The 14,184-nt window shown below is 47.4% G+C and overlaps 1 protein-coding gene across 3 annotated transcripts in view; it reads right to left on the bottom strand.

Moving 5' to 3' along the window:
- HIPK2 (homeodomain interacting protein kinase 2) overlaps nt 1-14,184 on the bottom strand; it is a 131,811-nt gene that overhangs the window by 10,897 nt on the left and 106,730 nt on the right. For 2 of the 3 annotated variants that reach the window (XM_027881150.1, XM_027881151.1), the window contains exons 8-12: nt 11,709-11,928; nt 10,031-10,152; nt 5,448-5,590; nt 4,904-5,080; nt 2,662-2,943 (exon numbers count right to left, since the gene is read on the bottom strand). In XM_027881150.1, the coding sequence (XP_027736951.1) occupies nt 2,662-2,943; nt 4,904-5,080; nt 5,448-5,590; nt 10,031-10,152; nt 11,709-11,928 (944 nt within the window). The remainder of the gene's footprint in view (nt 1-2,661; nt 2,944-4,903; nt 5,081-5,447; nt 5,591-10,030; nt 10,153-11,708; nt 11,929-14,184) is intronic. The other variant, XM_027881152.1, reaches the window with a different exon arrangement.

Here is a 14,184-nt window from a genome sequence, read left to right as displayed (position 1 = left end):
ATCAGGTAATTACCTTTGATCTGTCAAGTGCCATACAATTTCTATATTTTAACCTAGAAAAAGCTAATATTGCTAGGATGTGACCAATAGCATGTTTCAAGGGATTCCTTATTTTTCACCCCCACACCACAGCTATTGCCCAATATGGTAATATTTGCATGTATGGGTGAGACAATGCATTCTTTGCATGGTTTCATTTTCGACTCAGATCCTGAACCTTTGGGCACTGATTACATTAACGCACATACTTCACTGTCACTCCCGTTTTTCTTGGAGCCAAAAAAATAGGCAAGTGAGAAAACCTGGAGTATTTTCTTACATGTGACAAACTTTCAATGAGAAAGACTCCAACTTCAGCAGGGACAAAGTCCCTTGGTATTAAATGCTGATACAGCTTCCTTGACTGGAAGCTACACTCTCACTCCAACTGAGACCATGGTATTAGATATACCCAGGTTAAAAGGCACTGAGCAAACTGATTTCACTCTCCTGGAGACATTAACCAAAAATTCTCATTCTGGACATGCTGTTTTCCACCTGTGCTTCTGCCTCTATTTGCTCTGGTTACATCTGCACAGGCAATTTAACTCACTCTGGAATTCCAAAAGGTGCCTGAGAACAGCTCGTGTCCACACGAAATGTCTCTACGTGGCTCAGAAATTAAATCTAGCTCTTAAGCTTTGGCCTTCCAGGAATGCTGGCATCCTGGCACCCTGTATATATAAGCCATATGGATACAAAAAGTAGCCAGGGATCTGATCCCAGGCAGGAACGTGTCCGGAATATGCTTTAGTCACATCAAAGCCAGTTTGTTTATGTAAGTCTGGCTCTTGGGACAACTTTTCAAGCCCCTTGGCAGACCCAAATATTTTAATACCTCAAACTCCCAATTCAATTTCCAGACATGTTCTTGCCTGTCTTCCTGGGGAGGTGTTGAGTAAAGAAACTGGTCAGATGGCAGCAAAGTTGAAGCAGAGGAGACAACCATTGGTTGAACTGGACGCAGTATTCCACTTCTTCCCTCCACCCGTCTCTGGACCCAAGAAAGACACCCAGATGGTAAGTTTAAGTATTTGCACATAATTTCCTGAAGCCTGGAATCAGCATTATGGGTAAACATGCTTGAAAAGAGCTCCCATGACCCTTGAGATACCTGTCCTCTTCATGCTGCCCCATCTCACAACCTCAGCTTTTAGCATCTCTTTTGTCTCATTATTTATAGTGTACCCGACTTTCACACTGATCTTCATTCAGCTCTCTCTGGAATCCCACTTTCTTCCCCCTACCAATGTAAGGAATACTGTAGCAATTTTTAATTTTATTTCTTTCTATTTTTAAAGTGAAATATGTTACACTGTCCTGTGATCAACTGCCCATGATAACCACTGCATTCACGGCAAGCCTGACTTTGAGAGGCATCGAGCTCTTGCTGCCCAGAGGAGTTCATTGGTAGGGAAAAGGGGAATGGGAAGCGGCAGCGGCTGTCAGAAGGCAGCTTGAAATTCCAGCCTGGATGCCTGAATCATATGGCTCTTCTTTACAGATTTTTAGTTCCTGGAGGCCAAATGCATCTCATCTGTTCTGCGCACATTTGCAGGCTTCTCTTATCACCACAATGCAGAGATGCAGAGACTCAGATAGGTATTTCCAGTGATGAAAAGAAAATCTGGCATGGAGCGTATTTTAAATAAATAGAAAAATAATTATCTCTCACCAATATTGAAAGGATAAGGTTAAAAATTTCCTAGCTCAGTTACCAACATAAAGATGGTAAAATTATTCAGCTGTTTGCAAGGCTACTTCTCTACAACTTACAAAGCAGAGCAATGTCTTGTGACTGGCATCAGATGGGAAATCTAGAGCACTTGCATGTGATGAAAGGTGCTGAAAGGACAGTCCTAGAAAATTAAGTCCTCTCTGATCCACAAGAGATGATCAGCAGTGGCAGCAGTCCTGGGCCACACTGTTCGCTCAGGTGAGTTAATTCCCTAAGGAGCAAACTCAGTCACCATGGTGTTTCTAGCCTCATCTATGCCTCTCTGCAGTCAGACAAAAAAAAGCAATCAACTTCTGCCACTTTTACAATACTTCAAGGATGTTTTGACAACACAATCAGAACTAAGCAAATCTCTTGCAATATATTATTGTTGAGTGTTTATGGCAGAACCATTGTTTCTGAGAACCTGTTTAAGAAAAATATCACATATCGAAGGTGTCATTTAATGCTCTTTGCAGATGCTGTGATCAGTTAGAAAGAGAAGAGGCAAATTTAAAGCATCTTCCTTCCAAGCCCTTCTTTTTGTCATTGTTTTAAACAGCTGTCTCAGAGAGGCTCATCCCCATAGGGTCTCTGAAGCCTTCTTTCAACTGAAGTGAGATAGAGAGAAGTATTCTTTCCTCTTACAGATGAGACACTATGGCATGGGGAGACTACTGCGCTTCTCCAAGGTCCCACAGCAAATGTACAGGCACAGAAGGGAGTTTCAGCTAAACCTACGGAGCCCTCAGCTAGTATTTTTCCTTTCAAACGAAAGACAACCTGGATGCTGACACCCAAACATAGCTCCTGGAACGTTACAGCAACTGCTGGGATGCTCCAACACTTCTCTGCCTCTGTCTCTTTCTCCTGCGCACAGGGAAGGGCAGAAAGCCACTGCTCACCTGGTGGGTGCATGCTTCTGCTCCTCCTCTTCGTCCGTGTCGCTGCTGATAGTGATGACACTCACTGCGGGGCTGGGGGTGTCGGGAATGACGATGGTCTGCCGCTGCCGCTCCCGCGTGGTGCTGGTGGCCACGTCGCCCCAGCCGCAGGTGACGGAGGTGCTGCAGGCAGGGCTGTTGTGCACCATGGCACAGCGGGGAGGCGTGTTCTCCTTCACTCGTTTCGACCGCTGGGGTGAGCTGATGGACTGAGAGGATGAAACTTCATAGGTGGATGTGTTTCTGGAAACGGGAAAAGGTGTTAGTTGGTTAAAATTCTGCGTGCTCAAGTTGACCGTCACCAAGGGCTTGTGAGTCCTGGTCTCTGATTTAGTGGCACTGGTCTATGGAGTCTTAGGAAAACTGCAGAATTGACACAGGCACCTCTTCAAAGGAGATAGTGCCTTGCATGACCTATTCATATCACTGGCTAAAAAGTAGTTTCTTGTAGCGGAAAATTAAAAAATTTTTGTCCTGGAAATTTCCAGATGAGAAATGCTGCCTCTCAGGAGTTTGCACTGGGAGAGTAGAGGCTAGTCACACAGCCCAGACATGTAGAACAAAGGCAGGCACTCTATGGCTGTCACAGGAGAGAGAACCACCCCAATGATAATCCCCTTCACCTGTATCCTGCACAGATGCATCATGGAGAGATATTTTTTGGCAAGAAAATCATAGCGATAAAATTAGAATTTGCTGTGGAAAACAACAATCATTTATCAGGAAAGCTGGTTTTTAATTTAATTAAAGAGAAATTAATTTCTGTTTTAGAATCTTTTCAATTAGCATTTCCTGCCCCATACTTTGGCCTCTAGGACAGTGGTGTCCCACAGATGAGAGCAGGCAGAAGGGAGGACATATATTCAGTTTCAGTTTTGTTTCCATGTGAAGCAGCATCCAGCACAGGTAAATCAGAAAGAAAAAAATATTCTTATTACACATTTTTTCCCAGTCTTCCTACTTCAGTTTCCCTACCAGACCAAGCGGAAAAGGCTCAATTGAATCAGGGATCTGAACACAGAACCTATCCACCCAGCAGTACAGCATAGGGCTGCAGACTGGGGTTATTTACCAAAGCACACTGACTAAAGCCCCTTTCACTCAATTCCCACACTTTCTTTCTCCCTTGTATTTCTTCTCACTACTACAGAACATCTGGAGATTCAAAAAGGAAAAAAAACCCAAAGTTCTGGTTTTGTTCCACTGTGGGGCCTGGGTTGCATGTTCAGCCTGGCCCGAAAGCTAACAAAAGGAATAGGTGGCATCCATCAAAAGGAAGTCACCCTGGCAGTATATCACACTATACCAACTTACACAGGGTCTTTTGCATAACAAATGGCTGCACAGTAGCATTCAAAGTGCTTTTTGAATACCAATGAGCAGCGTGGAGTACCCTCCTCTCCAAAGGAGCACTGTTCCTCATTTGGCTACAGAAGTGTCACAATTAATGAAGCTGTAGAAACCCTTAGCTCTGAGGGTGCCCAATTCCTCCTGGACACTGCCATCCTGCCCCTGAAGAGTGAAGGCAGAAGGGGGGCCCTGCAGAGGCACACTGGTCACAGCAGGCGCTCTGTTTTGCTGGCTTGCTGGGGACGTGGCTGCCTCTCCTCTGTGTTACCAATGGACTAAGACAGCTGGAGCCGACCCCAAGTAAATTCAACATTAGAGAGCAGATAAATGGGAAGGATTTAAATAGTGGCCTCTTAACCAGAGTCAAATTGGTTGTGAACCCAGAGCTCCTCTGACCCCAGCGCAGTCACCCAGGAAAATCACAAGCTCCTCTGTTTTTCCTCTGCACAAGTGGTGACGCATTTCGGTTCTCTCCCCTGCACTGTTTTGTTTTATGTTTTTGTTGCTTTTTCTTTTTGGAGAAGTGTCATAGTTGCACAGCCCAGAGGACCTTCCCCAGAACAGGTACACATACATCTTAAACATCCTTGTCCTCTAGACAAGATTACAGTGCTGTGACAGGTGCTGCAACCATCTTACCATCTGAGTTGTGCGAGAAACCCCAGTCTCCTCTTTGCAGAGCCAAATGGTCCTACTGAGAGCCGATAGATTCTAAGGACTGCCCCTGTGTGAGATATCCTTATAAAATGCACCCCAGCCAGCACAGTTGCATCACAGGGCTGCACTCAGAAGCACCTGGGTAGGGACCCCCATCCCACCACCATGCCCAGAGCCGGGATGGGCACACACTCACCGGGGCGCCGACTGGTGCTGTTTGCTTTTCCTGGCGGAGGTGGCGGCGGGCGGCTGGCGCATGACGTGGGCGACACCCACGTTGACTGGCTGGGCGGCGGGCAGGGTCACATGGCTGGCCAGCAGCGTGGGCTGCTGCATGATGGGGTTGTAGTGGCTGCCGTGAGCGTGCGTGTTCCTGCGTGGTGGGGAGACAGGCACACGTTTAACATGCCGGCGGCTGCTCCTTGGCAGGCTCTTCCACAGGCTCCCACCGCCCTTCACCAAGGTACCCTCCCTTCCAGGGCCCACTGGGCTCCTAGTCTACCCGGGATGAAGCATTTTCCCCAGGGAGCAGACTGAAGAGAGCATTGTAGGCACAGCACTCCACTCCAAGGATATGGTATGGAGAAGTTGCCCATAGCTTTCAGACAAGGGGGCAACAGGCTGCAGCCCTTCTCCCTCACAGCATTTGTGAGACCCTAGCCTTCCTGCCCCGCTCTCTTCTCAGCGCTCTTCCAGCACTGGTGGGTACTTCAGGGAGCCTCCAAGCACCTCCAGTTTACCTCCAGTCTGCCAGTGGTTGGGTGCCTGCCATGGACTCTGGGATGACGGTCGCATGCTGGACAGACGTGTGGGTGGCCACCCCGGTCAGCTGCTGCCAGGCAGGAGGGAGCAGGATCTGCTGAGTGCCGCTGGGCCACGCTTGCTGTCAGACAGAGGGAAAACAAAAGGCATCATGCACCAAACGTGAGTGGCGGTCCATGCTCACGCGGGGCCCCCAGTAATTATGGTCATACTACATAGCTCTTACCCTCTTTCAAATACTGTTAGGAAATCACAGTAAAAGCAGTAAAAGTCATCAAATAGAGAATGGAAAGGAAGGGGGGAAAAATCTCTGCCATACAAAGCAGCAGCTGTGTTTTAGTCAAAACCAGGAATAGGAGGGATCAAAACCAGTTGGCATTTCAATCCAAACATCAAACGCTTTAGCACCTTTTAATTTTGACTCTCCAGATCAGCTGGGCCCTATGATTTTATTGTTAATTTCCCCCTCCTACAGCCAGTTTTCTTTCTCACCCCAACAGGACCCAAACGACTTCAGGAACTTAAAAGGAATTAAAAAGTAAAAATGAACTTTTCAAGGACCAGGAAGAAGAACTAGGCTTTAGTGAGGAGGGGAAAAAGGTGAATTTGGGGATACCAAAATGGAACACCTATAAGCCACTGGGTACTCCTCAGAAGGAATATCTTGCTACATGGCCAAGACCAGTCGCCTGCTGGCAGCTCACCAGGAGCCTCCCTGGGCAAAGCAGAGTGAAGACATGCACAGCTATGTATTCCATGCCTGTCCTCTCCATGTGCTTTCCTGCTCTTTCTGAGCGGGTGCCCCCCCTACAGGGCATAAATCTCTGCCCTGTGAGTTGAGCCATTGTTCTGGTATGCAATATCCCTCCAGCTGCGCCGCCACAGGCATGACTCAGGTTGTCCTGCTCCAGTGACTCCACACAGTCAGATGATTGGTTTTTTGACTTGGGAAAGTTTATTTGCTATGTGCTGCCCAAAGGCAGCTCTGGCAGCTTATCACTGCCTGGGCTGAGGAATGCAGGGGTACCAGTTATGGTCTACCTTAGTCCCAACCAGCACTACTATACTGGACCTGTGCTGTGTTATTTCACAGCTCCAAGGAGGTTAAATTTGAGGGAAGCCTTGTTCCAAGCATATATTTGTTTCCTTCTCCATCCTCACAAGAATCCAGTTAACTGTCCTCATGATCCCCTCCTATCCCCCAGTGGAAAAAAACCAAAAAACTACTCCCCATTCCTTTTCCCATTCTGCTCCAAAGTTTGACTGTCTTGTAACTTTCCATGTTGCTGAGTTAGATGAAAAGGCTGCAATAGTGAGGCCTCTCACAACATCTGCAAAGGATGGACAGTCACAAGGCTCCTGAGAGCCCTTCATCTAAGGAGCCACAACCACAGGCTGCTGCCGCTTGGAGCAGGTAAGAGAAAGAGGCAAAGACACAAAAAGATCAGGGTGGAAAAAAGCCTTTATATTCTTTTCTCTTTTTTCCCCAGCTTTGCTTTAAAAGAGAAGTCTAAACTACTCTTGCAGTCAGTCACAGGGGAGTACCTGGATTTACTTGCAGAGAAAACTGCTTCCTCCCTTTTCAGGGAGAGAACGAAACAAAACTAAGCTCCTTGCCTGACTGCAGTGCATAAATTTAGATGCAGTGTCAGGGTCTAGGCACAAATTCCTCACTTATTAGGTAAGGACCACTGAATCATTTAATCTGCAGATAAGACTTGTCTAGGCTGATCCACCAGCACAGTGCGCTGTGCTTACACACGGGAGGCTCGCGCCGGCAGCCGCAGCCTGTTCCCAGTTATTGCATCACTATGAAATCTTGCAGCCGTGGTGGAGCACCCTGCTGGCCCCTGTGCTCGGGGGCTGGGGGAATCCCCTGGTGCCATGGAGCTCGTGCTCCGGATATAGAGCAGGAGCGACTAATGGAATTACTGTTTGTGCCGAAAGCCGGCGGCAGGACCTCCGTGGGAAGTGTTGTTGGGAAGGAGTTAAGAGGAGAGAAAAATCAAGAATTCAGGGCATTATTTAAGGACAGGGGACAGTTCTAGGTCACATCATGGAAGCCTGCCAGAAAACTGTACAGTTTTGTATCTTTTGAGATTGGAAGCCACAAAAAACTATTAGAAAAGACAGGATCAGTCTTCTTTCACCAGTCCCTGTGCATACAGTATGTGGACCACACTTGCTCGAGAGGGTGAAAATAGACCCAGGCAAGTTACAAACAAGTTACTTTAGCCACTGACCCCACATCTCGTGGGCTGCTTGCTCTGCCTTGCACTGCCTAGCTCCATCCCACAGACTGCAGACACACAGCTGCCAGAGATGATGCTCAAAATCCATCAGTGCCTCAGCCCAGGGCCCCTCCAGCCCCTGGAATTCCTTCCTCCTTCTCTCCTCCGGGGCAGCTGGTCTTGTACAAAATGCACAGGGGGAACTGGACGCCGGCTGTGCTGGGATGCAGTAAGGCCTTACCAGCCACAGGCATCCTGATGAGGTCCAGCACAGTGACCTGTGCTGTGTGCTGGGAGCAGCACTTTGTCCGATCAGTGGGACAAATAAGGCAGGTGGAAAGACAGAAGTGGGCTCTGGAGGCGCTACACTCTCTGACAGGGACAGTCCCTCTAGTAGTTGGAGCAATCCCGTGGTCCAGTCTGAAGAGCATTAGATAAGCAGCTGTGCACGAGGGGAATAGCTCTCTGCTGGGAGAGAGACATGCAGCCGCTCAGAGATCAGATGTGACTACAATGCATCACAAAGAAGCTGTGTTTTTCCATTCAGGAAACTGGAATTGGGTACAGATTTGTTTATCAGACCAGCTGCTCAGCCCAAACCGAGCGAGGCCCACGGACACCAGATGCCACCGGCATCAATCAGAGTGCCCTGCCACCAGAGTGACAGCGAGCATTTCTCATCATGCCAGGCAAACAGATACATCAACAGGCAGACCGCCTCTCTTTTATTAAATCAAAAATTAAAAATCTACGCAAGTGAGGAGAGTTTCTCAGAAACAGCTCGAATTCCCTTTAGGAAGTGGCAGTGAATACAATGTCAGTAGAATATATGAAAGGGGCAGCCTAAGAAATAGGCATTCATGTGGCAGAGGCAGCACCGAAATTGGTAACCTGTGTGAGGGAGGGTGTTCATAATGACCTTTACTACCAAACATTCCTCATTTGTATAAAGTCCAACAAGGTCACCTCGAGAAGAAAGAAGGAGCAGCAGGTCCTGAGACCTTTCAGGCTCCTGCTGCCTTTGGGATGCTTCAGATCACTCCTACAAGCCCCACAGAAAGCACGCCACAGGAGGCCTGACAGAATGGTGGGGGCATGTAAAGCTCTGTGTCCTCCTTCATCCACTGCCTTGGCTGACTCTTTGCACAAGCAATAGGTGCCGGGCTCTGAGCCTGTACAGACTGCTCTCGTTTTGCCATGGCTTTTGTTTCCCCTGCCTTGTAGGGTCTCCTTTCCTACCAAACAAGAGAGGTGGCCCACGTCGGTTGTTACAACAGTCTGCAACAGAGATGGGTTGGTACATCAGACAGTCCTCTAACAAAGTCTCTGCTACTGGGAAGGGGCAGGGCAGGTGGAAATCACACAGACTGCAAGTTGCATTTTGATCCACCAGATAAGCACGGCTGGCAGTTGGCAAAGGAAGGCAATAGCACCAACAGTCTTACCACAGCAGTGCAGAGCACAGGCGTAAACCCTTAAGTCTGCGGGTACCTGACTGCAGATCAACCAAGCCTGAGTCAGAGGCATGCCCTTTAATTAACAGGTCACCTTTTCCAGACTGCCCAACTTAGTATTAAGTATACTAGGCATTTTTTTCCTGCCTGCTATCAGCAAAGGTACCGTGGCACCATATCTAAAACAGTAGAGGCAGATTCACTGAAGCCAGTACAAGGTGGAATGAACTGCTCCTCTGGTTTATGAAGCTGAGGTTCCCCTTGAGAATGTGCATGTGATCAGTAGTACCCATTTCTGACTGTTTTTGTTCTGGAAGGAACCATGCTTTTCCTGTGAGCACAATTTGACAACAGTTGTGCCAATAAGTCCTGCTGACAAGGAGAGCTCCTTGCCTGTGGGGCCTTCGCCTTGGCCCCTTCCATCTCACTCATACCTTAAGAGTAGAGGTGCAGCTCATAAAACAGAATGGTGGAATCTTACAGCACGGAAGACATTTATTGGCAACACACAATTCACCACTGTGACTCCTGACTACAAACTACCACTGAGACTGCAAGTTCAGGAGGATGCAGGAAGCTTATTATCAGTTCCTCCTCATCAGAGGCCTGATACAGATATCCCTTAGGCCTTCCCACTGATTCCAGTGGAAAACTAGAAGGAAAGAAGGTCTTTCTGGAGGTTTTTGCAACTCTGACGTAGCCTTTGACCTGGGGGAGTTTTGGACATTTCAGAGAAAGCTGCAGACCCTTATATAGCTGCTGAAGTCTCCAAACTGCACCACAGAAGGTCCTCAGATAAAGCTTCTCTCCTCAGCCTCCAAGAGCTAAACAACACAGTAAATACCTGCTGAGCTCAGCGTCTTCACAATTCCTTACCTGTGCAAGGAGTCCTGGCTGGATCTGAAGAGGCTGGGCCCCAGGAGCCTGAGTGACGATGGGAACCGCGTTCTCCATCCGAACCGAATACCCAGCATGCTTTGAAGGGGAAGCTTGTAACCCTGTTCCACCAGCACAGAAGGTACAGCATTAGCCATCAGCAGCACTGCTAGGAGCTGGGGTATGGTTTTCAGAGGTGCCTAAAGGCACTTGCTGACGTCCACTTAAATTGCAACATTCAGTCCCTCTGAAAAATTGGGCTATCAGAGCGCCACATGGTCTACCCCAGCCCAGAGATGTCCACCAAATGTTCATAAACATGATACATGTATAAGGGTGCAGAAAAGACATTTTCAAAAGCCGTAAGGGATTAACTGAGTTCATATTTTTAGTGCACCTCAAATGCAGAGGAAATATCACAATACAGTGTGTACAGGGAGAAAAAGAGAAGAGCGGAGTAAATGGCTTCTCTTCACCATATTCTCCAGTTTGACAACAGAAAATGGTATTTCCAGCCCAAACCTATTGCTATGTGAGAATGCTTTCTTTAGTCCAAAGTGGGACAATGGGATAGGAATCCAGAACTCTGTATTCCCTCAACCTTGACATGGATAGGTGATTTTCTCTCGAACAGCTTCTTGGGACTCATATTTAAAAGGCTCTAGCACACCCCAAACTCCAGTCACTGATTAAGCCACACATAAGCCTAATGAGCTGGAGGAAGCTTTCCTCCCCACCACCTCAGCACAGCCTGTGCTGCCTCCTCTGCTTTAGAGCTTTCTCAGGACAGCAGCTGAAGATGTTAGCTTACGTACTCTAGCAATACATTTCTGAAGTCAAACCCTTGAGATGCATTTTAACTACGTAGAAGAGGTCTAGCTAAACTTCTCTAGTTCAAAAGAGCTTTGATAATCTTCCAGAACATTTAACAAGTGCCTAGAGACTGTTGCACAGACTGGCTTGTAGAAATGAAGAGTAGAAGTTGCACCAGCTGAACCGAGGTCTATTTAGACTACTTCCTACAGATACCCGTCTAGTTTTCCAAATTGTTACAGCATGTAAAGTTAAGAGAAGGACAAATAGCTAATTCTGATCATCACCCAAGTTGTCTAACAATGGTACTTACTACTGTATACACAGACAGCTGTTTGCAGTGGGGCTGGAGCTGAGGGAATTTTACTCATAAATGGTCCTGGGCATGTTATGGGGGCAAACCCTCATGTCCACCCTCACCATGCTCCCTGCTGCATTACCATCCTGAGTTCCCCTTTTAGCAATAGAGTCACTGAGAAGTGATGGGTCCATTACGCGCATGCTGATTCATTGTTACCATGGGGGAAAGCTTTCAAGTTTACCAAAGTATGGCAGAAGAGCCTCAAACTCTGTTCAGGGCAAAAGATGACAAATGCCATGTTATCTCCCTCAGCCCCCTTCTCAGCATCTGCCCCCTTGTTTTAGACCAGCTACCTCCAACTTTTGCCATCAGAGATGCCTGCAAGATCCTCCTCCACTGCAAACATTTCCAGCTGCAACAACCTCACTGCTCCAATTTACTAGGCGAGTCTCCTTCCTGCCGTACAACCTGCACTAAGGGAGCTCATTTCCAACACTAGCTGGACGAAACAGCAGTGGGGAAGGAGCTGCAACTGGCCAAGGCCCCGGTGAGGCTGTTCCTTACCTTGGAAGCCTGGTGGGCAGACGATGAGAGCTTGCTGTAAGGGGTCGGGGCGGGCACAGATCTGCGCTGTTCCTGTCTGCAGGGGCATGCTCCGCTGGGCCACCGCAGCCATGGACGCCGCTGAGGGCTGGTAGAGTGCAGATTGGTAATTTAGTATGGAGACCTCGGGGTTGGCTAAGGAAATAGTGGCACTGGAGGAGGTGGGAGCCAGGTTGGTGGTCTAAAGGAATGACGGGAATTAAACAAAAAAACAAACAAAAAAAAAATGAGGGAGATGGGTACGTTGGAAGAAGCAAAATCCAAAAACAAAATAAAAAAGTAAAACAGTGTAAGATAAAGTGAAAAAAAACCCCACAAACAAACCAAAACAAAACAGCAAACCAAAACCAAACAAGGGATAGAACAGGACACTGAGGAGCACAGAGACAAGGGCAGTGCTGGGGAAAGGAGCACACAATCTGAGTAACCACAGCTGTACCACACCACAGGACCTCCAGCCATGCAGTGCTGCTGTGAACTGCTGAGAGACACAGCAAATTCTCTAAAGCAGAACTGTAGCCCCATTTCTCACCCAACTGCCTCTGATTTGCAGCATGATGAAGATGGGGTCAGAAAATGTTACTAGTCACAAATCATGTTGTTCACTCATGATGTACATAGGTCTAGAAGCTGCTCATATTTCTGAGGTAAAATAAACTCAGCACCTCCATGCCTTGTGAAGTCTCATCCCGAGAGGGGAGACTTATTCCAGCCCTTCCTCTTTGATACCTTGTACCTAAGATGGCACATGCCCCTTGAATTATGTTTGGAATTTGAAGTAATCAGAAAGCATAACAGGCGGTAATACTAAATAGCTGCAAAGTCCAAACTTGGTTTGTCTTTAAAATCTCTTAGAGCAGAAACTCCAGCAGGGGATGTTGCAAAGCTGCAAAAATCATTCCAGTGTTCTGCAAAACATCTCAAAATCTGAAGACTTTTTTTATTTGGACCGAGTCTAACAGTTTCAGACAACTAAACAGCTCTGCCACTGGTTTAAGAAAACGTCCTTAGCACTCATGCCTAGGCAGCCAGACTCTGCCCTGCCAGAGCCCATCCTTCCCCTCCGCCCAAACACACTGGCAACATCGCTGGACGAAGGTCAGAAACCACTTTCTCATGGTAAATGACAGGTCAGACAATGCTTTCTCATGGTGAATATATGAACCCAGGAGGAGGCTTTGATCAAGGCCGGAGGAGACAGCAGGCTAAGCATTTTGCACTGCACTGGTTGCCACTGGACCCGTGCTGCACTGCCATGGCCACAGACGTGAAGGATGTAACGACAAAACATTTATTCCTCCTCCTCCTCCCCTCTTCATGCAGAGGCAGTGAAGTGCAATATGCTCTCCTGTGCAACACACTGAGCAGCAACCACAACAGCTCCCACACTCCTAATCTCAGAAGCTGTAACTGGAAGGAGGCAATCCCCAGACATTTTGCAGAGACAGGAAACAAAAGAAAGCTAAGATGAATGGCATGTTGAAGAGAATTGTGAAAGGTTTAGAGCTTGTTCAAACTAAAAACCCTTCGTGGAAATATTTCTACCACTTTTTCGAGGAACACTGGAGATACTGGTTCTGCTCACAACACACACCCCTTGTGAGAATTCAGAAATTACCACGGATCTCCCCAGACAACAAATGATCGTAACGTCAAGTGAGCTGAGAGGAAACGAAAGCCAGTCTGCATTTCCTACTAGTAACTGTGGTACAAATGGTGTCTCTGCCCTGCAGCTGGGGCCTAGGGGAGTGTGTAGTGTGCATTTCTTCAGTCAGCATCTCAGAAAGAAACAAGAAGGGGAACTGGTGTTTGTAACCAATACCCTATCACACCAAGTCATGACCTATCTCTGAATCTGCTTGAAATGCTTCAAAAGACCTTCTGTGATCACATGTATCAGGACCTGAGTCATGAAGTCTGGTTTTCTGACTGACGCAGGAACACCCTGTACGTCTATACAGACTCCTTTAGCTCCCTGGCTTTCCAAACACCATTTCCGCAATGCCACCTGCAATCTCTAGAGTGAATCCTGAGCAGCCTGTTCCCAAGAGGCTTAAAAGACAGTAGCTATTTCTTGAGCTTCAGTCTCCTAAAGTGCTCTCCCTGGAGAGTTTCCCTTCACTGCTGTAATACAGTACTGCAGTAAACAACTTCGCCTGCTAGTCACATAAAATTTGTCAACACAGCACCCCCAACACTGGGGCAAGTAAAACTAATATAAAGCATTATTATAAAGCCAGAGCTCACTGAAGTAGAGTGCAGTGTGTTCAGTGTGGGGGTATGTGCACACAGCCCCCACATCAACTGTGGCACCTGGAGTAAAACCAAGGCAAGATAAGAATAAACATTATTATTAAACTCTTCTGTATCTGTTACAGAAGGGTTTAAATTCTTTTTACTTCAATGCAAATTTGAAGAAGTACTGTAAGACCACAAA

Source organism: Empidonax traillii, unplaced genomic scaffold (assembly GCF_003031625.1).
Source record: "Empidonax traillii isolate 1590-97213 ecotype Southwest subspecies unplaced genomic scaffold, ASM303162v1 scaffold84:size2688230, whole genome shotgun sequence".
Taxonomy (NCBI): Eukaryota; Metazoa; Chordata; class Aves; order Passeriformes; family Tyrannidae; genus Empidonax; species Empidonax traillii.
This window is presented reverse-complemented; position numbering and strand designations above follow the sequence as displayed.